Here is a 25,135-nt window from a genome sequence, read left to right on the forward strand (position 1 = left end):
TGTAACCCACGTTTGAGGAGAAAACGAGTCCGTCGTATATAATGACGTGCCTCAAATTCCTGCCTTCGGTTCTTCTGTGCTTTCGCTCCTTCTCGCTGGATTCTCGGTTACATGAGCTGCGTATGATTATGGGTTTTTAATCAGCATAAGACCACTTTTTTGCCGAAAAAAACGTGTTTAGCGTTTTATCCCTCCTCTCTCTCCGTACCTAATATGGAAATCGCGCATGCGCGTTGGCCGCCACTGCGCCACATTCCCCGCTTCTCCTCGCAGTTCCTCCGCGACAAGACCTCAACAGCAAGCCTGCTCGGCTCCCTCTAACCCGCTGACTAAATCTCACATGAGCGGCTTTTAACAATATTTATGAAGAGCAACAAGAAGGCTTCGAAACTCCATTAAATCCCCGTGAGTATGGACTAGTGAGCGACGCCTCATTGTGTGAATGCAAGGCCGCGGACGCAGATTGTCAACATCACCACACCTTTCATGTCATTTTATAACCTTTAACATGTATATTCCGTATTTTCATTCACCTAAATGCTGGAAATGATTGAGTTTTAACTTTGCTGGGGGTGCTAGCTCGTTAGCTAACGTAAGACAGGCTAAACGTCATTACACAGCTTATCCGAGGACGGGTCGCGGGGGCTGCAGCCTAAGCAGGGAAGCCCAGACTGCCCTTTTTCCCAGCTGCTTCGTCCAGCTCCTCCCAGGGGATCCCGAGGTGTTCCCAGGCCAGCCGGGAGACATAGTCTTCCCATTGTGTCCTGGGTTCTTCCCCGTGGCCTCTAACCAGTCGGACGTTCCCGAAACACTTCCCTAGAGAGGCGTTCGGGTGTCATCCTGACCAGATGCCCGAACCAACTCATCTGGCTCCTCTCCATGTGGAGGAGCAGCGGCTTCTTCCCGGATGGCAGAGCTTCTCACTCCATCTCTTAAAAGCCTACTGAAAGCCACTACTAGCGACCAAGCAGTCTGATAGTTTATACATCAATGATGAAATTTTAACATTGCAACACATGCCAATACGGCCGGGTTAGTTTACCCAATTCCAATTTTAAATTTCCCGCGAAGTATCCTGTTGAAAACGTCACAGAATGATGATGTAGCGGACATGTTCTTCCAGCACCGATCACGGCTTAAAATGTCTGCTTTAATATGGAACAGAGCGGTCAAGCGAACATGGTTCTCTACCACATGTCAACCGACAGGTTTCGGCGAGAAAATTTTGGTAATAAGTCGGCTCTTACCGTAAACGTGAGCGGACCTTGTGTTGTTCCTCCTGCTGTCATCTCTTGCCTCCTCCGTAGCTTCCTTCAGAGACACTGGCGGTCACCACACCCGTTACCACACCCCTCCGACTTTCAGGTACGACCATATAATCTCACTAAAACACTAGTAACACAGTAAGCAGATAATGGATTTTCCAGAATTATCCTAGTAAATGTGTCTAATAACATCCGAATCGCTCCCACTGCCTTCTCTTTTTTTTTCTTGTCCTTCACGCTCACTTTCCTCATCCACAAATCTTTCATCCTCGCTCAAATTAATGGGGAAATTGTCGCTTTCTCGGTCCGAATCGCTCTCGCTGCTGGTGGCCATGATTGTAAACAATGTTCAGATGTGAGGAGCTCCACAACCCGTGACGTCACGCGCACATCGTCTGCTACTTCCGGTACAGGCAAGGCTTTTTTATTAGCCACCAAAAGTTGCGAACTTTATCGTCGATGTTCTCTACTAAGTCCGTTCAGCAAAAATATGGCAATATCGCGAAATGATCAAGTATGACACATAGAATGGACCTGCTATCCCTGTTTGAATAAGAAAATATCCTTTCAGTAGGCCTTTAAGGGTGGAGGAAGCTTATTTCGGCAACTTGTACCCATGATCTTGTCCTTTCAGTCATAACCCATAGCTCATGACCATAGGTGAGGATGGGAAGGTTGATCGACTGGTAAATTGAGAGCTTTGCCTTCCGGCTCAGCTCCGTCTTCACCACAACAGATCGATGCAGCGTCCGCATTATTGACGACGCTGCACCGATCCCACGATCCACTCTTCCGTCACTTGTGAACCAGGCTGAGATATTTTAAGATCCGCTCCACAACCCGGAGATGGCACTCCACCCTTTTCCGGGTGAGAACCATGGACTCGGACTTGGAGGTGCTGATCCCCGTCCCAGTCGCTTGACACTCTGCTGCGAACCGATCTTGGCCGTCTGGTTTGGTGGCATCTTCTTTTTTTTTTGTAAAATGTTTTCAATTTATTAAAGATAGGCAGGCTCCAGCACCCCCCGCTGCCCTAAAAGGGAGAAGTGGTAGAAAATGGATGGATGGATTGTTATTTTTCATATTGTACTGTGATTGTCAATTTCCAAGTTGTCGACCATCAGCGTCAGTTTTGGAAGAATTTAATAGACATGCCAAAACATTGATTTCAACGAATTGTATTAACTATTGAACACTTATTGGCAGTGTCCAGTTGATGCTCACTTCATCGCCATGGCAACAGAAGACAAGAAACCAGAGACGGACACAAAACCTCCAGTGGCGCCGTCAGCATCCGCCAGTCAGAGCAAGGTTGGCCATACTCTTGAACTGTAGATTGCCTTTTTAACATGTGCTTTTTCTGAACTCTTGTTCATAGTCTTCATGTAAAAAATAGACAACATAAAGTAGCAAGAAACACGTCAATAATGAATAAAGCAAAACATGTTCTAGACCAGGGGTGTCAAACTCAAATACAGAGTGGGCCAAAATTTTAAACGGAACAAAGCCGCGGGCCAAGGTTGAACAAATTAACCTTTTAATAGGGACCCAAACAAGTTTTGCATTAAATATTGAACAAGCAAGGCTTATATAACTTTAGTGACATTCAAAATCCATTTTCAAATAATAATAATTATAATTAAAAAAATATCAATGGCATATCAAATAAAATTTAAATAAAAATGTTATGCCTTTTTTTCTATTTGCAATCTTCTGAGGTAAACATAATTTTTTTTCCACTGGCTAATAATACATTTGAAAATAAAATAACAATAATGAATGAACCAAACATTCAAGCCTTGAAGCAGCAAGAAAAAATGCATGAATAAAACGTTAATTATTGGTCAGTTTGCTGGAAGTTTCCCGGAAGAGTTAGTGCTGCAAGGGGTCCTGGGTATTTGTTCTGTTGTGTTACGGTGCGGATGTTCACCCAAAATGTGTTTGTCATTCTTGTTTGGTGTGGGTTCACAGTGTGGCGCATATTTGTAACAGTGCTAAAGTTGTTTATACGGCCACCCTCAGTGTGACCTGTATGGCTGTTGACCAAGTATGCCTTGCATTCACTTGTGCGTGTGTGTGAGTGTAAAAGCCACAAATATTATGAGACACGCTGTTAGTATGTAGGAAAAGCGGACGTGACGACAGGTTGTAGAGAACGCTAAAGGCAGTGCCTTAAATGCACGCCCCCAATATAGTTGTCCAGGTGGAAATCGGTAGAAATTCGGGAGAATTGTTGCCCCGGGAGATTTTCGGTAGGGGCACTGAACTTCGGGAGTCTACCGGGAAAATTAGGAGGTTTGGCAAGTATGAGTATTAGCGGTGAATGCGGTGTTACACAGCGGCACCGACCATGTATAACACCGGCGTTCCAGCTCTAATGCTAAATTGATATTGCCTCAAGGGCCAAATTAAATTACACGGCGGGCCAGAGTTTGACACCCATGTTCTAGACCAAAAATCACTTCCTATTCTCTACTGCTCGCTGGTGTTACCATATCTGAGTTATTGTGTAGAAATATGGGGAAATAACTACAAAAATACACTTCATTCACTAATGGTGTTACAAAAAAGATCAGTTAAAATAATACATAATGTTGTATACAGAGAACATATAAACCCTTTTATTTATTGAATCAAAAATACTGAAATTCCACGACATAGTGGATTTGCAAACAGCTAAAATTGTACACAAAACAAACTATAAACTGCTACTCAAGAATATTCAACAATTCTCAAAAAAGAGAAAATAATCTTAGAGGAAAATATAATTTAAAACATTTGTAAGGCGCAGTGGGGGAGTGGCCGCGCGCAATCCGAGGGTCACTGGTTCAATTCCAACCTAGTACCAACCGTGTCACGTCCGTTGTGTCCTGAATAAGACAATTCACCCTTGCTCCTGATGGTTGCTGGTTAGCGCCTTGCATGGCAGCTCCCTCCATCAGTGTGTGTGAATGGTTAAATGTGGAAGTAGTGTCAAAGCGCTTTGAGTACCTTGAAGGGAGAAAAGCGCTATACAAGTACAACCCATTTATCATTTATTTATGCACGTACAACACTTAAGACCTTCAGTATATAATTTTTTAATATCTCTATATTTTTAGGATATATATCTCAATGTTTTGCCTTAGCCTTGAATGAACACTTGATGCATATAATCACAGCAGTATGATGATTCTATGTGTCTACATTAAACCAGTCTTCATACTGCATTAATATATGCTCATTTTAAACTTTCATGCAGAGAAGGAAATCACAACTAAGTCAATTCAGCAAAAGTGTATTTATGAAACAGTTATTAAGCAGTGGCACACACATTCATTTAATTTCAAAACAGAAAGTGCGAGATTTTCAGAGATATTTTAAAACAAGCTATGAGTGCACTTTTGTGCATGATGTCACCAAGATGACATATCAAAACAACACTCAATTAAAGTGCACTTTCTGAACAGAACGCCACTACAATAGTTTAAAACAAATAAAGTGCACTTTTGTGCAGGATGTCACACAAGATATTTCAATAAGTGTCAAATAAAATGAGCTGCATAATACGAAATTAAATCACTATGTAGCAGGTTACTGCGGACATTATCTCCTTATGTTGTTGACTATTTTTTTTTCATACGGTGTTGATGTGGAAATGCTTGCCTCGGCATTTTGTTGGTGTGGCACCGAATGGAGATGTTGACATGCGGAATAATCACTCTTCATTCTTTAGCAGGTGACTTTTCAAAAGATGCTACATATTACCAGTAATGCTACTTTTTGTAGCAACGCTTTTGCCCCACACTTGACGAATTATGGTTGTCTGTTCGACATATTCCCACTTGAAGCCAAACCATCCCTGCTGTTTTTCTTGGGATTTAATTCTTCCTTCATTTGATACCAGACTCGCAGCTTCTTTCTCTCGTATTGCCACTCGCACCACGGCTAATGTTACCCATGCTGCTACCTCTCTGCTACGCGAGGGCGTATACGTATGTGACGTATGTGAGAAGGAGAGACAAGAAAGAGTGGGAAGAGCCTGTAGTGTAATGCCAGCACCTAAAAGCAACTGCGTGAGAACGTATACTCGAATATCAAGATATAGTCATTTTCTATACCGCACAGAGACAAACCTGTGATATATCGCCCAGCCCTAATTGAATAATCCAATCACTGCCTGTTTTAGTAACATTTCTTGCACTTTCACTTCCAGTCCGCTCCTGCCAAGCCCAACTACAGCCTGAAGTTCACACTAGCGGGCCACACTAAAGCCGTGTCCTCTGTCAAGTTCAGTCCCAGTGGAGAGTGGCTCGCCAGCTCCTGTAAGTTCCTCATCCTCTTTTTTCCCCTTTATTGTTTGGACGGATGTTCATGTATTTTATCTCCGCAGCTGCTGATAAACTCATTAAAATCTGGGGAGCATACGACGGCAAGTTTGAGAAAACCATTTCCGGACACAAGCTTGTAAGTTGAGACGTCAATAAGATATTCCTGCTCGGTACAGAGATTGTTAGTTACCCCCGTATGTGGACCTTTTTAAAAAAACAAAATGCAACATTAGATAATCCAGTTTGACCTAATGAGGTTCGATATAAGAGTTGTTTCTAAATGTTTTTGCAGTTGTGTTGAACTGCATGGTTTTATACTTAGAGATGTTTTATTGTGAGTACTGTCTGCTTTATTCTTTAATTTCCTACAAATCTGCAGGGCATATCTGACGTAGCGTGGTCGTCTGACTCCAACCTCCTGGTGTCTGCGTCTGACGATAAGACTTTGAAGATCTGGGACGTCAGCTCGGTAAATTACTCAATTTCTGGTGTGTGTGCGTGTGTGTTTGTGTGCGTGTGTGGCCTTATATCACAAGTAGAGATGTCAGATAATGGCTTTTCTGACAATGTTCTGATATTGTCCAACTCTTAATTACCGATTCCGATATCAACCCATACGAATATATACAGTCGTGGAATGAACACATTATTATGCCTAATTTTTTATGATGCCCCGCTGGATGCATTAAACAATGTAGCAAGGTTGTCCAAAATAAATCAACTCAAGTTATTGAAAAAAATACCAACATGGCACTGCCATATTTATTATTGAAGTCACAAAGTGCATTATTTTTTTTTAACATGCCTCAAAACAGCAGCTTGGAATTTGGGATATGCTCTCCCAGAGAGAGCATGAGGAGGGCGAGGTGGGTGGGTTTGGGAGGAGGGGTGTGTGTATTGTAGTGTCCCGGAAGAGTTAGTGCTGCAAGGGGTTCTGGATATTTGTTCTGTTGTGTTTGTGTTGTGTTACGGTGCAGATGTTCTCCCAAAATGTGTTAGTCATTTTTGTTTGGTGTGGGTTCAGAGTGTGGCGCATATTTGTAGCAGTGTTACAGGTTGTTTATACGGCCACTCTCAGTGTGACCTGTATGGCTGTTGACCAAGTTGGCTTGCATTCACTTGTGTGTGTGAAAAGCCGTAGATATTTTAGGTTTATTGGTGCTCTGTATTTCTCTCTATGTCCGTGTACCACTCCGTACAGCGGCGTTTTAAAAAGTCATACATTTTACTTTTTGAAACCGATACCGATCATTTCCGATATTACATTTCAAAGCATCTATCTGCCGATGATATCGTCAGTCCGACAGTATCGGACATCTCTAATCACAAGTGATGGCAACCGATGGCTCCGGAAACACAAACGGCTCTTCAGCCTCGTTGATGTCGATTTGTTTTAAAACAACGGCATTGGAAAAATACCCATTTTTTTAAACATTCTGTAATTTCCGACTGTCTGTGAGTCTGTGAATGTGTCTTGAACTGGGTTTTTGCAGGGGTGCCCATTACGTGGCTCGCAAGCTACCGGTCGATAGCCGGGGGTGTGTCAGTCCATCGCCAACCAGGCATTAAAGAAAACTAGACCTAAAAATTAGCGATCATCAATCTTCACTAAGACGTCACTTGATTGACATTCACAGCACCCAAGAGTCTTGTTAGATGACGCTGGCTGCTGCCAGATTATTTTTAAGAAAAAAATGATCGACAGGAATGCGAGAAACACTTTTTATTACAACAGACTCTCTACCTGTCATCAAACTCCAAAGACTGACTGCACTGTTCCTATCTTCACAATAAAAGTGCTGCTTCATCCTGCCTGCGCTAACAAAATAAGAGTCTCAGGAAGCTAGCGCACAGAAGCTGGCAAGCTACAGATTTTTCCACCAATGTATTTCTTGTAAGTGTATAAAACGAGTATGAAAGTTGGATATATAAGATGCCAAAAAGCAAGCACTTTCATGTGGTATTGGACAGAAAGGAGGACTTTTTTTTTCTCCATTTGAAAATGTGGACGTTATCATCACAACTGTCTGATTCTAATCAATGCAAGTCATCCGAATCAGGTAATACACCAACTTATATTCTTGTCGTAATGAAAGAAAGGAATCTATATGTCTTAAACAAGCTTGTATTATCAATAAACGCCTTTAACTTGTTAACAAAAACATCTCTTTCATAAATAAATCAATATAAATGATATATATGAATGAGGTAGATCCCCTCTACTTGATCAATTGAAAAGTAACTCGCCTGCAGAAAAAGTGTGGGCACCCCTGGCTTTTTGGGTAGGTAAACTAATTTGTGAATACGTCCCAAAAATGAAAAAGTCTTCAAAGAAAATCTACTTATATTAAGTATGAATGGGAGAGGAGGCAAAGTAGCTCTTTTTGTAGTAAAGGTTGCAGACCCCTGCTTAAGGGTAAAACATTCTTACAAGTTACACTTTGGAAGAACAAAAACAACACCCTTGTAGAGAAGTTGCATTTTTTGTAAATGGCAATGGTACTTTAAAAACGTGTTTCTTGTTCTGTATTTAAAGAAAGAAAAAAAAGCTCAAGTGTTCCCGCTGAAGTTGGAACAATTTAATTAACAAATCTAAACATCAGTTTAACGGGCAACAATTTATTTGTTACGCATGTTTTTTAATCGCGCATCTTCTAAAAATGTCCAAAATGTGAAACATTCATAATTGATTTAATTCGGCAAACTTCACTTTGAAGGTGTTTCAAGTATGGTTGACTGGGACCTAGGATGATTCTAAACTTAATCCAGGATACTACAAAGAATTTGCTTCTTAAAGGGGAACATTATCACAATTTCAAAAGTGTTAAAAACAATAAAAATCAGTTCCCAGTGGCTTGTTGTATTTTTTGAAGTTTTTTTCAAAATTTTACCGGTCTCGGAATATCCCTAAATAAAGCTTTAAAGTGCCTTATTTTCGCTCTCTGCGAAGACACTGGCCATTTCCCTGTGACGTCACACAGTGCTGCCAATGTAAACAAACAATGGGAATACCACAGCAAGATATAGCGACATTAGCTCGGATTTCAGCGACTTAAGCAATTCAACAGATTACGCATGTATTGAAACAGATGGTTGGAGTATGAAAGTATTGAAGAAGAAAGTGAAGCTATTGAGCGAATAGCTATTGACGCTATTCATAGCCATAGCATGGCCAAATAGCTGCGTTAGCATCGCCGGTAAAATGTGCGGACCAAACGATCAGGACTTTTGCATCTTTTGACACTGGAGCAACTTAAATCCGTCGATTGGTAATTTTTTTTTTCGCATTAAATGTGGGTGGAAGGGAACTTAATATAGTTGCAAATGCATCTGCAGGTTATTCATACATCTCTGTGTCATGTCTGCTTTAGCCCCACCGGTAAATAGCATGTTAGCATCGATTAAATAGCTGCGTTAGCATCGCCGGTAAAATGTGCGGACCAAACGATCAGGACTTTTGCATCTTTTGACACTGGAGCAACCTAAATCCGTCGATTGGTAATTTTTTTTTTCGCATTAAATGTGGGTGGAAGGAAACTTAATATAGTTGCAAATGCATCTGCAGGTTATTCATACATCTCTGTGTCATGTCTGCTTTAGCCCCACCGGTAAATAGCATGTTAGCATCGATTAGCGTAGCATGTTAGCATCAATTAGCTGGCAGTCAACATCAACAAAACTCAACTTTGTGATTTCGTTGACTATCGTTGCAAATGCATCTGCAGGTTATCCATACATCTCTGTGCCATGTCTGCCTTAGCATCGCCGGTAAAATGTGGAGACACTCCAGCACATTCAACGGGGGTCTGGCGGCAGACTCTTTGGCATCTTCGGGCCAGTGGTGCAACTTGAATCCCTCCCTGTTAGTGTTGTTACACCGTCCGACAACACACCGACGAGGCATGATGTCTCCAAGGTTCCAAAAAATAGTCAAAAAAACGGAAAATAACAGAGCTGAGACCCGGTGTTTGTGATGTGTTGAAAATGAAAATGGCGGCTGTGTTACCTCGGCGACGTCACATTCTGACGTCATCGCCTCCAGCGCGATAAACAGAAAGGTGTTTAATTTGCCAAAATTCACCCATTTAGAGTTCGGAAATCGGTTAAAAAAATAGATGGTCTTTTTTCTGCACCATCAAGGTATATATTGACGCTTACATAGGTCTGCTGATAATGTTCCCCTTTAAAGTTATCCATCTGCAATGATAATCACTTATTGAATCAAAGCGAATTGAATTTTGATTCCCACCCCTCGTTAAAAAGTACTTTTCATACTTACCCCTGTATTCTATGTATTGGTTAAACAAAACAATCCAGACTTTATCACATAACTGTAGAGTACAAATATCTAGTGTTTGTAGTCACACTGGTCTTAATAGTTTGAAAGTGTTGTCTCTGCAATATTTTGTACACTAAAGCACTTATTTTACTGCTGTGGCTTCGCTTGATATCATTCTGCTGAATAAGGAATGTCAGTTGGACTTCTCTGCCTTTATTTCAGTTTTTTACATACTTTGATCCAAGGTGTGGTTTATCTATCTCGCATGATGGATTAATAATTAACGCTCTTCCTTCTTCATGTATGCAGGGAAAATGCCTGAAGACCCTAAAAGGTCATAGCAACTACGTCTTCTGCTGCAACTTCAACCCGCAGTCCAATCTGATCGTTTCAGGATCGGTGAGCTTGTTGTGGCTTGTAAACTATAGAAATAGTCATTTAAAGCATTTTGATGTATTTATTTGTTATTATTGCATTTCTTTCTTCCTCCTAGTTTGATGAGAGTGTCCGAATATGGGATGTAAAGACCGGCAAGTGTTTGAAAACTTTGCCAGCTCATTCAGACCCGGTCTCTGCTGTAAGTAAAGTAAACAAGAAAGGAACATACAGTGCAGGCCAAAAGTTAGGACACACCTCATTCAATGTGTTTTTCTTTATTGTCATGACTTTTACATTGTACGTTGTCACTGAAGGCATCAAAACTTTGAATGAACACATGTGGAGTTATATACTTAACAAAAAAAGGTGAAATAACTGAAAACATGTTTTATATTCTATTCAAAATAAGCACCCTTTGCTCTGATTACTGCTTTGCACAGTCTTGGCATTCTCTCGATGGGCTTCAGGAGATAGTCACCTGAAAGGGTTTTCACTTCACATGTGTGCCGCCTCCCCCACAATAAAATTACTGGACTACTAAAATAAAGGTTTCAAAAAAGTACCTTTCACAAGCACTCAAAGCACTTATTAATGCATTCACACAATGATTATGCTTTGACCTAAAATACTGGTCAAAGATGTAATGTACCTCTAAAAGTGAGGATTTTTGCATTTAGTCAACACACTTTTAATTCAATTTGGTTTTACACAAAAAGCACAGACTCTCGGATGGTAAAATAAGTGTAAAAGGTAAAAAAAACTGAATTAAAAACAGTTAAAATGGATACATTTATTTTATTGTTTATATTGCTGTTGTTTCAATATATTGTTATTGCTATTATTATTTTACTTGTAGTTTATTCAAAAGTAATTCATATCCAGGTTTTTTATATATATTTTTATTGATTTAAAGTTAAGTTTTGGTGGTACAAAAAAATACTCATGTTTTCAAATGAAAAATCATGGAATTAATCGTGATTGCAATATCACTCAAAATAATCATGACTATTATTTCTGCCATAAACGTCTAGTCCTAACTCGTCAGTACACAAGAACTAGACAAGCCAAAACCACTATCTACTACACTTTAAAATCATTTTGGTCTTTCCCCTCAGTCTGTCTGACACCAAGGAAGTACTCCCTGAATTTGTGAACAACATTTTGGGAAAATAAAAACATTGACCTTATCACTTTACTTACTTTTGATCATGTACTGATACTACCCTTGGATAACTTACCGTATTTTTCAGAGTATAAGTTGCTCCGGAGTGTAAGTCGCACCTGCTGAAAATGCATAATAAAGAAGGAAAAACATATATAAGTCGCACTGGAGTATAAGTCGAATTTTTTGGGGAAATGTATTTGATAAAAGCCAACACCAAGAATATACATTTGAAAGGCAATTTAAAATAAATAAAGAATAGTAAACAACAGGCTAAATAAATGTACGTTATATGAGGCATAAATAACCAACTGCTATGTTAACCTAACATATTATGGTAAGAGTCATTCAAATAACTATAACATAGAACATGCTATACCTTTACCAAACAATCTCTCACTCCTAATCCATAAATCCCATGAAATCGTATATGTCTAGTCTCTTATGTGAATGAGCTAAATAATATTATTTGATATTTTACGGTAATGTGTTAATAATTTCACACATAAGTCGCTCCTGAGTATAAGTCGCACCCCCGGCCAGACTATGAAAAAAAACTGCGACTTACAGTCTGAAAAATACGGTAAAAACTTTACATGTTGAGTACTGATACACTGACAGTTGCTGTTATATCATCCTCTCTCCAGACGTATTTATCCACCTGTTAATTTTCTGTTATTAGCTGCTTGCTTCCACCTACACTTCTTAAACTCTACTAAATTTACACTTATTTCTCGGTGTTGTAATAGCTTAGCTGTTACCATAGTTATTATTTTTGCCTGCTCCTTGATGTGTAAAATATTTAGCCTTCTCCCAAACTGACTCTCGCCAGATCCTTGTAGTTTGCAGAGCTCCACACAAGGATCTGGGACTTCTCAATAGGAGACATATTTCAGAAAGCGGGGCCTTGTAAACAAATCATTGTATGTGATTGGATAAACCACTTGTCCATTATCTTGAATGACGTGCTACTTCAACCATTCACATCGAAATAAACCCGTGACGCTGATGAGAGCGAGGCTGGGAAATCCAAAACAGAACAGCCGACATTGGATAACGACAGAGTGAAAAGTTAACCTGATATTCGATAGATTCCATAAAACAGTTGCAATGGCAGAATCAATATCAGCACCGCCTTCGTTGTTTGAATCAAAGAGTCGCTTCAGCGCTGCGTCACATCTATGAAATCCCGCCCGGCGATCCTGATTGGTTCATTATTTTTTGCTATCTTGAAGCAGTTTGCAATGCCCTCGAGCCCAGATCCTTGTGTGGAGCTCAGCGAACTACAAGGATCCTCCAGACAAGGCTAAATCCTTAAGATACTAAGAAATGCAAGTTTATTTGCCGTGTTAGTGATTATTATTAGCTTTGAGCAGGAGTATCCAAAGTGCGGACCGGGGGCCATTTGTGGCCTGCAGTTAATTGTTTACCGGCCCGCCACACTTTCTGGAAATGCTATTGCAAAAATAAAAAAAAACATTAAAAGTGGAATAAGGTGCAATTTAACTACAAAAAGTTAGCTGTTTTTTTCTTTTTTTTTTGCCATTGCGCCCAAAAAAAATCAAAAAAATCTAACACTAATAATGAATTATTGACCTATTCAAGGCTCCAATTATTTCAAATATTTTACTTTAAAATGTTTAATGTGGAAAATATTGCATATATTGTGTAGTTGCCGTACAAAACATTGTTTTCTTTGACAAAAGAGCATAAAAACAAACAAAATAAAAGTTAAGACGTGAAATCGACAGAGATATCTGAAGTTGATCTTGTAATTTAAGTCAAAAAAACTAATAAAAATGTATCATTTTGAGTGGGGCACCTTTTGGATCCCAAATATATTTAATGAATTTTATTTATCTTTTGACTGAGATTACTCATAAATATTAATGAATTGAAATCAATGGTGTCCTGCATTATTGATATTTTTGAGACTGTAATTACTTCACATCCAACATTGCTTTCTGAATGTTTTGGGCAGTGGGGGAAATACTGCATATTTCAGTTTTATTATTAAAAAACAAAGTTGTCTTTGACAAAAAAAGGCATAATATCAACCCAAAGTCTATATATTGTAGAGATTTACTGTAAGCGTTAAATAATTAAAAAACAAATAATAATTTGACTTGTTTTTAGCATTTTAGTGACTTAGACCCTTTATGGCCCCCGGGAGCCCTAAGGGTAAAAAAAATAATCCATATATTTTGTTATGGTTTGAAAATGAAATATATCAAAATGGCCTCTGCATGTCTTAATATTTCTGTGGGTGGCCCTTAGTGGAAAAAGTTTGGACACCCTCTGGCTTAGGGGAACGGCTCCACACTGTGTATGGAGACACACAATTAACTGCTGTCAGCCAGATGACTAAAAATACAGTGTCAGCTCGATGGGATCGCCGTTTGTGATTGGCTTTAAAAAAATCATTAATCATCAATGGTAATCACGTACTTTTTCTTGAAAATCAGGCAATATTGAAATATGGCCAAACGATTGTCACATCCTTAATACACACTTCTGGCGGATTTGTTTTCTTGCATCTAAAAAAAGTGCGGCTTGATTCCTATTGGTTGAATTAGCCTGTAAACACAATCCATCAATGTGATAAATACTAAAATTAGATTTCCTTTTTTCCTAAAAATTTTTTTTTTTTTTCAGTCAACGGTTGTGTGATCGGCGGATTTTTTATAACCACATTTTGTGTGTGATCATGTTGTAATTTGTGCAACTTTGGATATTGAGCCAAGAGTGGGAAATGAGTGATGGACCATGTGTTTCTACTCCAGGTCCATTTCAACAGAGACGGCTCACTGATTGTGTCCAGCAGCTACGACGGACTTTGGTAAGAACACAATGTGTTAATTATTATTGCACATTTGTCACATTTGCTACGAACTAATAGCTTTTTTTTTTTTTTTTCTTCACCAGCCGAATTTGGGACACAGCATCTGGGCAGTGCTTAAAAACACTCATAGGTACACAATTGTTTTAATGTTTCTGAAGTGATTAGGAGATGTCAACATAAATGCTTTAATTATAGTCTGGGCGTAGCTACACAGCAAAGAGGACGAGGAGTTAAATGGAAGCAGGTGGTAGTAATATGACAGCTTAATTGTTTCACTTAAATGCTGATTAGAGGTGTGTGGGAATGTGGAAAGGTGAAAGTATATCGTACAGCACGGCAGCAGCATGACATGGAGGCGCAAACTTCTCAGTCAACATTTATGCTGGTAATGAGTTCATTGTAAACAGCAGTATGGCATAAAGCATGGATTTCATACCAAACAGAGTTAGATAAAGGTGCTTCCATCTTGGGGAGTCAGTTCATCAATGAGAATGCTTACAGCCACAGCTGTTAGTTTTTAGACCCAGTTTGTTGTTGACCCTCGTAGACGGCGGTTAATTTAGTAGCATTTGCAGCAAATGTGTCATTGTGGCGAGCAAAAAAAAAAGGTCTAACTTGTATTTTGTTTATGGCAGACGATGACAACCCACCTGTGTCGTTTGTCAAGTTTTCCCCCAACGGAAAATACATCCTGGCTGCGACACTCGACAAGTAAGTAACCAAATTACTTCCATTCTGAGTTTGTGAAGTGTGACTGCTGACTCTGCCTCCCAATGTTGTTGGTTACTGATCTTAAGCAGACTAAAATATCCACTTGTTTAAGCACAGTGTCGAATCAAGCTGATTGATATCGCCTGAAAATAAGATCTCCAATTTTTTTCCATTAAACAATTGAATTTACTTTTTTCACATTGAAAAACTCCCTACTATTTTCAAAAGAAACCAATAAGGAAATATTAAAATGAGATCATTGAAATCAAAGTTGTTTCATCAAACATATATTAACGCTGTTGCCCTAGGGTAAACTGGGTAACACAAGGCATATTGACAGAGCTTAAACCATTGTTACTATAACAATCTACAAGATTAATATAGGTTGCCTCTCTCTCTTCCCTTTCATCTTTCGGTATTCCTTCTTCTTCTTTTTTTATTTATGTATTTTTTAATTTTTGTAAAAAAATGTTTTAATTTATTTATTTATTTTTTATTATCTTTCTAACTATCATTATGTATACGTATCGTTGCATTTGAACAACTTTATTGTTGATAATAGAGGTAAACTATTGGTTTTGTTCATGATCAATAGCGCTTTTTCTATTGGTATTTGTATTGCTCCAGTTTTAGTGTAAAAGTGCTCATTGTCATTACTATATTATTTATTTCACTAACTGCTTATTTGCTATCACTTTTACGATCATATTTGTACATATTATGTATGTGCTGGTGTTGTTCTATTGTTGTTGTTGTATTTGCTGTTGTTGTTTTTGTCTCTCTGTCTAATCCCCCTCTTATCCCCACAATTTCCCCCTCTGTCTTCCTTTTTTTCTCTTTCTATCCCCTCCTGCTCCGGCCCGGCTGCACCAAATGATAATATAGATACATTTAATAAAGTCACATTCAAATAAGACAACAAGAGAAGTATCCTACACTTCTCTTTTGTAAAGTACATCTGAACAGCTGATATGGGCATCTACATCAACTGTGTGAGATGCCTGAGAAGCTGGACAGGACAAAAAAAAGAAATCAAAGTTGTGCTTTTACTTGATCAAAAAACTCAACAAAAGTAACCCCTCTAGTGTCAGCTGCATTTATTAAAAAATTACAAACTTCACAACTAACAAGGATGTAAAGCGATTACCATCATGGCCCTAGGGATGATGATGATGTTCGAAAACCGGTTCTCCCGATGCTTTGATAAGAAAAAAACCCGATTCCATGGATTCAAATCCCTTTTTGAGATCTTGGTCCCCTTATCGAAGCCACCATACCGTATTTTTGCGACCATAGGGCGCACCATATTAAAAGGCGCCGTGCTGTATTTAACGCATAAATAATGCGCAGCGTATTTTTGGGCACAGGCAAGGTTAAACGTACGCTAGCATGCATGGACACTGTTTTAAAAAGGCAACAGGAGCTAAGCTGAGTTGGGTTGTACTTTATTGACATATTTATCAATGTACTCACATTATTTTTTGATCAATCCTCATCCACAAATCCATCAGTCTTCATTTTCTGTGTCCGAAATGAACAGCTGGTGGGCAAGTTCTCCTTTAAACACGGCAGATTCCTTCTCTTCATTTTCAAAGTCAGTCTCGTTGTCCAGTAAATGCCGACTTCTCTCGCCCCGTTGTGTGTATCGATTTTCTACCCTGCTGGTCCCCTTCTTCTCCACAGTGTGCTCCACCGGTATGTCGAAAGTGAGCGGCACATCATCCATGTTGGTGATGCGTTTGTCGTCAATTTTGTATTTACAACGCACATAGCAGCACTACATGCTCACTGGGGGCGTGCCTTTAGCGTCCTCTCACCTGAAACCTTCTCCCTTTATTGTCCGCATGCTGTCCTCAGTCACGTCCGCTTTTCCTCCATATAAACAGCATAACATAACATCTACGGCTTTTGGAGAGTGCACACACAACAACCTATCTGGATTCGATAAGAGATTCGATAAAGAATCAGTTTGATAAGAGGATTCGATAATGGAATCGACTTCGATAATTTCTTAACGAACATCATCCCTACATGCCCCTCTCTTATTTTACACGTCTTTTGTAAAAATGATGAAGTCATTAGCTTTTTTGTGGGAGTTTGTTGGCTGTAGTCTATTTACTTCCTAAAGATCACCATTTCTCCCACTGGGTTGGATGCAAGAATAAGTGCACTGTGCTGCTGCCTTTTGTCGTGATGGACTTACGGAAAGCATGTCAGCGTGCAGTCACGATATTATTTATGATATCATTAATTTCTGCTCTCAACCTTTGTCACATCAGACCAGATCATTTTGTTTCCCATAGCCTGAGAGTGTTTCAGGTGCATGTTGGCAAGCTTTTTTCCTAAAAAATGGCTTCCGTCTGGCCACTCTTACTATGCAGGACTGATAGGTGGATTGATGCAGAGATGATTGTCCTTCTAGAAGGTTCTCTCTCTACAGAAGAATGCTGCAATTCTGACAGAGTGACTATTGGGTTCATGGTCACCTCCCTGACTAGACTAAGATGAATAGCTGATGTGAGGACTTTGCCAGCACAGAGGATACATAGCCTTAATATTGTTATCATTAGCTGACAAAAACTAGAAAATGGCTATTACTAGTAATCTAATCTGCTTGTAATCCATCTGTGGTGGCGCTTATAATAACAATATCACTAATACTTGGTTATTATTCAAGTCAGGAAATGTAAGTGGAGTAATGTTGGCGCTTTTTGGATGTTTTGTTCATTGGGTTTTGTGGGCGGAATAGAGGACCTCGCATTGGCTCCGTTATAAGCGGGCTTTATTAGGAATGCACCGATTAATCGGTAACCGAATATATTCGGCCGGATATGGCAAAAAAAGCCACATTCGGCCTTCGGTGGAATGAGTTAAAAATAAGACCAAATAGTGGCGTGTGACGCAATTTTTTGACGCGGTGACGTTGGAATATGTTGTGTACCTGTATAAGTGTATGAGGTTACAAGCACACACTTATTGAGATTTAGTGGGGCCTCTGTTTACATTATTAGCCTGTTGTGTAGGCTACCTGTATAAGTGTATGAGGTTACAAGCACACACTTATTGAGATTTAGTGGGGCCTCTGTTTACATTATTAGCCTGTTGTGTAGGCTACCTGTATAAGTGTATGAGGTTACAAGCACACACTTATTGAGATTTAGTGGGGCCTCTGTTTACATTATTAGCCTGTTGTGTAGGCTACCTGTATAAGTGTATGAGGTTACAAGCACACACTTATTGAGATTTACTTGAGCCTTCTGTTTACATTATTAGCCTGTTGTGTAGGCTACCTGTATAAGTGTATGAGGTTACAAGCACACACTTATTGAGATTTAGTGGGGCCTCTGTTTACATTATTAGCCTGTTGTGTAGGCTACCTGTATAAGTGTATGAGGTTACAAGCACACACTTATTGAGATTTAGTGGGGCCTCTGTTTACATTATTAGCCTGTTGTGTAGGCTACCTGTATAAGTGTATGAGGTTACAAGCACACACTTAATTGAGATTTACTTGAGCCTTCTGTTTACATTATTAGCATATCTACTGTGGCTAAGCAGACTTTTGCCAAAAGGACAATAATTCATTTGTTGTGGGTTTATCCACTTTAATGCACTTTATTTTTTTTTGGAATGCATGATTTGTTTGAAGGCCTAATATAAATGAAAAACTTTGTGCTTTTTTTGAAAAGCAAAGGCTACTGGAATATTAAAAAAATGTCAATATTCAATAAAAAATTACTTTATTTAAAAAACATTTCTAAATATTTATTCTAGGCTATTTATGCAATATTAAAAAAATTATAAAAAACTGCATTCATTATTCGGTATTCGGACTTCGGCCAAGCGTTTAATTTTTATTGGGCTTCGGCTTCGGCCACAAATTTTCATTTCAGTGCATCCCTAGTCTTTATCTACATTTATGAGTTAAAATGCATTGAAAAAAACTCCTTGCGGTGTCCTGTGGGGAGTGCTCCAGGAGTACGGGGTCCAGGATCCTATGCTAAGGGCCATACGGTCCCTGTGCAAGGAGTCTGGTTCGCATTGCCGGTAATAAGTCAGACATGTTCCAAGTGGACGTTGGACTCTGCCAGGGATTCCTTTGGTCAGCGGTCCTGTTCATTATGTTTGGGTGTGGAGGGTTTCCAGTTTGGTGGCCAGAGGATGGCATCCCTGCTTTTTGCAGATGATGTGGTCCTGTTTGCTTCATCGGGCTGCGACCTTCTGTGTTCACTAGGGCGGTTTGCAACCGAGTGTGAAGCTGCTGGGATGAGGATCAGCACCTACAAATCTGAGGCCATGGTTCTGTGCCGGAAAAAGGGTGGACTGCACCCTTTGGGTCGGGATTGAAGGAAGTTATGCCTCTAGTCGAGGAGTTCAAGTATCTCGGGGTCTTGTTCACGAGTGAGGGAAGAATAGAACGCGAGATTGACGGACGGATTGGTGAAGCGTCTGAGCTGAGCCAGAAGGCGAAGCTCTCGGTTTACAGGTCGGTCTAGGTTCCTATGGTCATAAACCTTGGGTAATGACTGAAACAACAAAGTGGTGAATACAAGCGTCAGAAATAAGTTTCTGGGATCATCAAAGAGAGCCGCAAAAAAATGGATGGATGGATGAAAAAAAATCCATCTGTCATGTCTCATTATTGTGAACGATAGGCAAAATTCCCAAAAAAGTTAAGTTTCCCTTTAAGCCTCCTGCGTTATTATAAACATGTGTTGACTAAGCACACGTGTGATATGTATACATGTTTTTCTATCACCTCATCAAGGTAGCAAAATGTTGGCGCTGTGCGTGAATGCATAAATGTGAGCTTTGTTGACTTTATGGCGTCTGTGTTGACTGAACAGCAAAATGTTCCTGCTATGTTTGCTGCTACCAGAAGGATTGAACTATTTTGAGTTTTTGCAAGGGTGTGTAAGTAGTGTTACACATTCCTAATTTGATTCAAACAACCTTTTCATTAAACCTTTGACGGCAAAATACAAATGAAATGTTACCTTAACTTTTATCATGTCTTATTTTATACCTGACAGATTTTAAATGAAAGAAAAACAATCATGACGAAAACCCAAGTCGTGATCATGTGCCCTCCGAGTGGTTGTGGCCCTAAATAATTTTAAAAAGTGAAGTCCCACGGACTTGATTGGAAACTCCTGCCAGGCTGTTGTCCATAATGACCAGCAGAGGGCGCCCCACACCTGCAGAAATACATTTTTGGCAGAATGTGTACTCAAGTTTAACATTTGTTGCATTTTTTTGCTCCTCAGCACTCTGAAGCTGTGGGACTACAGCAAGGGAAAGGTGAGACTGATTTTTAATTCTTCCTCTACCAACTTTTGAACTCTCTCACACTCTTTGTTTCTCCAACACTGCAGTGTTTGAAAACGTACACGGGCCATAAAAACGAGAAGTACTGCATATTTGCCAACTTCTCAGTCACGGGTGGGAAAGTAAGTTGGAGCGAGGTCATATATAAGTGTTTTTTGTTTGTGTTAAAAAAAAAAAAATGCTTTCTTGCAGTGGATCGTGTCGGGCTCTGAGGACAACATGGTGTACATCTGGAACCTGCAGACAAAGGAGATTGTGCAGAAACTGCAGGGCCACACAGGTATGTCACCCTCCATGCAGCCCACACTTTATTCAAAGTAGAAGTACAGGCTAACCACAGGGTCTTTAAAAGTCTTAACTCACACAATTTGAATTAAAGTACCAGTAGAGTGAAAAAACTAGTGGACTTTATATGTTTAATTGTGTGTTTCATTATAGCCATTAAAGTAAAGTACCGTATTTTTTGGACTATAAGTCACTCCGGAGCAGTGACGTGCGGTTGAGGGACTGACTTCATCACAGTCAGATTTACAAACATATGAACCCTAAAGAGTATCTTATTCACCATTTGATTGGCAGCAGTTAACGGGTTATGTTTAAAATCTCATACCAGCATTCTTTACACATACAAACTGTAGCACACAAAAAAGCACAATTAATAAAAGAACATTATGGTCTTACCTTTACTTATAAATGAAGTCCATGCGCAGCTCCTTCTGATCAAAAGCATCAATAACTTGTTTATAGAAGTCTCCCTTATCTTTCTTCAGTTTTAAAAGTCTCTGTCTAAATGGAGATGACTGTCTGAAGCAAACCTTTTAGCTCCGGCGTTGGTCTTCCTTTAATTTGTTACCTCCTGCTTCGATTGAAAGTCCAGTTTAGAAAACTGTTTTATTTTAGATACCGGTATGTAATCCTCCATGTTAAAAGTCCAGAGGAGAGTAAAAAATAAACGATCGCTGCCGCTGCACTTGACTTGCTAACTGTAGCTTGTTGTCACTTATTCTGCAGCCGAGTAATGGCAAGAATGATCCCTGGGATCACTAGCGCCCTCTACCACCATGAGGCGGGAGAACAGGTGCCTCACACAGTGTATCTTTGCAGCCATTTTATGATTCTTTAGCACAAGAAATACGTTACGCACATACAGTTGTTGACAAAATACACTGTACATTATATACCTCAGCTAACTAAACTGTGGAAATGTATAATATCATTCATATAGCAATAAGGTCTCACTGCACAGCAGTTAGCCGAATCATTGCGCAAACCATGGTGAGGCTCAACTGGCTGCTGCCTCACCGCAAGTCTCTTCTCAGTATTTAAACGGCAAATGTGAAAATTCAGCGATTTTGAATAAAAATGATCTAACACTGGTGAAGTTAAATGGAAAAACACTTTATAAAGTAAAATCACTGGATACATCTAACAATTTTTAATTTTTTTTTGTTTTTACATTTTTATTTCTTTCCATGATGGCACGTGAGGCCAAGCCTCACCTGCCTCGCCTGACTGCACGTCACTGCTCCGGAGTATACGTCGCACCGGCCAAAAATGCATAATAAAGAAGGAAAAAACACATATATGTCGCACTGGAGTATAAGTCACATTTTTTGGGTGAAATGTATTTGATAAAACCCAACACTAATAATAGACATTTGAAAGGCAATTTAAAATAAATAAATATTAGTGAACGACAGGCTGAATAAGTGTACGTTATATGAGGCATAAATAACCAACTGAGAAGGTGCCTGCTGAGTTAACTTAACATATTATGGTAAGAGTCATCCAAATAACTATAACATATAGAACATGCTATATGTTTACCAAACTATCTGTCACTCCCGATCGTTAAATCCTAAGAGATCTTCTTCCTCGGTGTCGCCTCTGGTATGTGCCCCGTTAGCCTCCTTTCTTTCTGCTGCTCGATTGCTGTTCTCTGCTGCATATTTCACTACGTCCAGCTTGTAATCTGCAGTACATGATTTCCTTTTCGGTGCCATTTTAGTTCAGTCCTTCTTAGTTTTTATAAGTTACCGCCAATGTTGATGTGATCCATTTTAATAGCTCCAGCAGTAGCGTATAGCAGTTAGCATATCAAGACCCACAATGCACTTCTGCCATGACCCGCTCCCGCCAAATTCTTATTGGTCGGCGTGTGATTGACGATTGCTGGCGTGTGAGTGACGATTGCTGGCGTGTGTGTGACGATTGCGGACAATTTCTTCGTCGTTCACGCAGATGAGATAAATAGTCATATTTGATATTTCGGACAGAAGAAGAAGAATTTGAGGGATTCGTGGACGAGGAATAACTTAATAAAGTGAGCTTTACATGTTTATTTTGTGTGTTGTGTTGTGAGACATTAACCTTTGAGCAACGTTGAGTTATTGATATATTATTGCTTTGCACTATTTCGGGACGTCATTAATGGAGTCAGTGTTCTAGCAGTTCAGTGACAATTCCTGCTTTCCTGAAATCATGTCTCTCAATAGGAGCCATTTTGGGGTCTTTACTTAAACACACAAATGGAAATGAAACGGCACACCTGGCGCTGTCATATATCCCAGCATGCACCGCGCGCTTCTTCTCCTACGGGGGAAAATGAAGTCGGCGGCTGCTTACCGTAGTTGTGAGACATGTTGTGGCTCAATATTGGTCCACATATATTATAAGGCGGATTATAAGGCACACTGATAACCTAATCAGTAGCCTAGTGCAGTGGTTCTCAAATGGGGGTACGCGTACCCCTGGGGGTACTTGAAGGTATGCCAAGGGGTACGTGAGATTTTTTTTAGATATTCTAAAAATAGCAACAATTCAAAAATCCTCGATAAATATGTTTATTGAATAATACTTCAACAAAATATGAATGTAAGTTCATAAACTGTGAAAAGAAATGCAACAATGCGATATTTAGTGTTGATGTTGTAAGCACAATACCAATGGGAGCAATTCACACAATGCGCAACCGCATTTTGCAATTTTAATGTCAAATCAGATCAAATCAAATGTTTTTTGGATTCATCACTATACAGTGTACATCCACGACAGAACTACTGACTAAATGACTACCACAACTTGGTTTACTATTTATAAAATATAATAATGTAGGGTTACCTGGAACTTGAAGTAGGCCACCCGGCCTGAATCCACACTTCTTAGTAGTTTAGTCGTGGATGTACACTGTATTGTGATGAATCCAATAAACATTTGATTTGATTTGACATTAAATTTGCAAAATGCAGTTGCGCATTTTGCAAAATGCGCGCCATTGGTATTGTGCTTACAACACTGACCGCTACATTTTTTGTGGAAATGTTCCATAAATATTGATGTTAAAGATTTCTTTTTTTTGTGAAGAAATGTTTAGAAGGAAGTTGATGAATCCAGATGGATCTTTATTACAATCCCCAAAGAGGGCACTTTAAGTTGATGATTACTTCTATGTGGAGAAATCTTTATTTATAATTGAATCACTTGTTTATTTTTCAACAAGTTTTTAGTTATTTTTATATCTTTTTTTCCAAATAGTTCAAGAAAGACCACTACAAATGAGCAATATTTTGCACTGTTATACAATTTAATAAATCAGAAACTGATGACATAGTGCTGTATTTTACTTCTTTATCTCTTTTCCTCAACCAAAAATGCTTTGCTCTGATTAGGGGGTACTTGAATTAAAAAAATGTTCACAGGGGGTACATCACTGAAATAAGGTTGAGAACCACTGTACTAGTGGTTAGAGTGTCCGCCCTGAGATGGGTAGGTCGTTAGTTCAAATCCCGGCCGAGTCATAGCAAAGACTATACAAATGGGAGCCATAACCTCCCTGCTTGGCACTCAGCAACAAGGGTTGGAATTGGGGGTTAAATCACCAGAAATGATTCCCGGGCGTGTCGCCGCTGCTGCTCACTGCTCCCCTCACCTGCCAGGGGGTGATCAAGGGTGATGGGTCAAATGCAGAGAATAATTACGCCACATCTAGTATGTGTGACAATCATTGCTACTTTTTAACTTAATCAATCAATCAATCAATGTTTACTTATATAGCCCTAAATCTTAACTTAACTTTCAGCTTTTAGAACATTTGAGGTTTTTAGGTGCGCCTTATAGTGCAGAAAATACGGTGCTTACCGGTACAATCCATTCTGATTTTCCTTTATATCTTTGTACTTTATCCCCCGTATGGATGTGAAATGGTCTTAAATTCTATTCATTATGGTCTTTAAGTATTAGGAATTTGACTTGTTAAACCTGCACAGACCCTGAAGTCGTAGGAGAGGCCAGATTATGATTACGTGTGTGCTTACAAATCCATATTGGAATATAATATTGTTTTTCTCCAATCCTATTCCAGACGTGGTCATTTCGACCGCCTGCCACCCGACAGAGAACATCATCGCTTCTGCGGCGCTAGAAAACGACAAAACTATCAAACTTTGGAAAAGTGATTGCTAAAAACCCGACTTCCATCATTTTTTTGAACTTGTTTTCTATTTTGTATAAAACAAAAATGACTTGTCTTTTTTTTTTTTGTGGACCAGTGAGCTTGTGTCGGACGGAATAAACTCAATTCAGATCTTCACCCTGACAGTCAATTGTGGGTATTGTGGGTCTTCACGACCTGGTTTTAGTGCTTCATGTGTCATCCTCACCCGGAAGTTCAAATATGGTCTTGTACAAAAAATAAAAGGTCACTTTTGCTTGTTATGTCTGTGATTGTGTAGTCATGTCCAAATGATGTCAAGCTTGTTTTTTTTTTGTTTTTTATTAAAAAAGGTATCAATGGAACCTTCTTGGCTTAGTGTTTACTTAAAAATATTTTATTGAAGACTTGTTGGCCAAGGAAGAGTTCGA

The 25,135-nt window shown here is 39.4% G+C and overlaps 1 protein-coding gene across 1 annotated transcript; it reads left to right on the forward strand.

Annotated features, from left to right (window-relative positions):
- On the forward strand, window positions 1-25,069 carry LOC133536498 (WD repeat-containing protein 5). Its single transcript, XM_061877076.1, has 14 exons — window positions 1-405; window positions 2,472-2,576; window positions 5,461-5,569; window positions 5,638-5,711; window positions 5,955-6,044; window positions 10,164-10,253; window positions 10,348-10,431; window positions 14,178-14,233; window positions 14,320-14,366; window positions 14,872-14,947; window positions 20,215-20,248; window positions 20,323-20,397; window positions 20,468-20,555; window positions 24,636-25,069. Exons 2-14 carry the CDS (start codon window positions 2,499-2,501, stop codon window positions 24,734-24,736), a joined length of 1,002 nt encoding a protein of 333 aa, XP_061733060.1. The 5' UTR covers window positions 1-405; window positions 2,472-2,498; the 3' UTR covers window positions 24,737-25,069.
- Window positions 25,070-25,135: the final 66 nt, after the last annotated feature.

Source organism: Nerophis ophidion, linkage group LG17 (genome assembly GCF_033978795.1).
Source record: "Nerophis ophidion isolate RoL-2023_Sa linkage group LG17, RoL_Noph_v1.0, whole genome shotgun sequence".
NCBI lineage: Eukaryota > Metazoa > Chordata > Actinopteri > Syngnathiformes > Syngnathidae > Nerophis > Nerophis ophidion.

Excerpts from the sequence above, each read along its gene's own strand:
- LOC133536498 (XM_061877076.1), top strand. The coding sequence starts at position 2,499 with ATGGCAACAGAAGACAAGAAACCAGAGACGGACACAAAACCTCCAGTG. Across the intron at positions 5,570-5,637 it reads AGAGTGGCTCGCCAGCTCCT|CTGCTGATAAACTCATTAAA; the intron begins GTAAGTTCCTCA and ends TTATCTCCGCAG. Across the intron at positions 10,254-10,347 it reads ATCTGATCGTTTCAGGATCG|TTTGATGAGAGTGTCCGAAT; the intron begins GTGAGCTTGTTG and ends TCTTCCTCCTAG.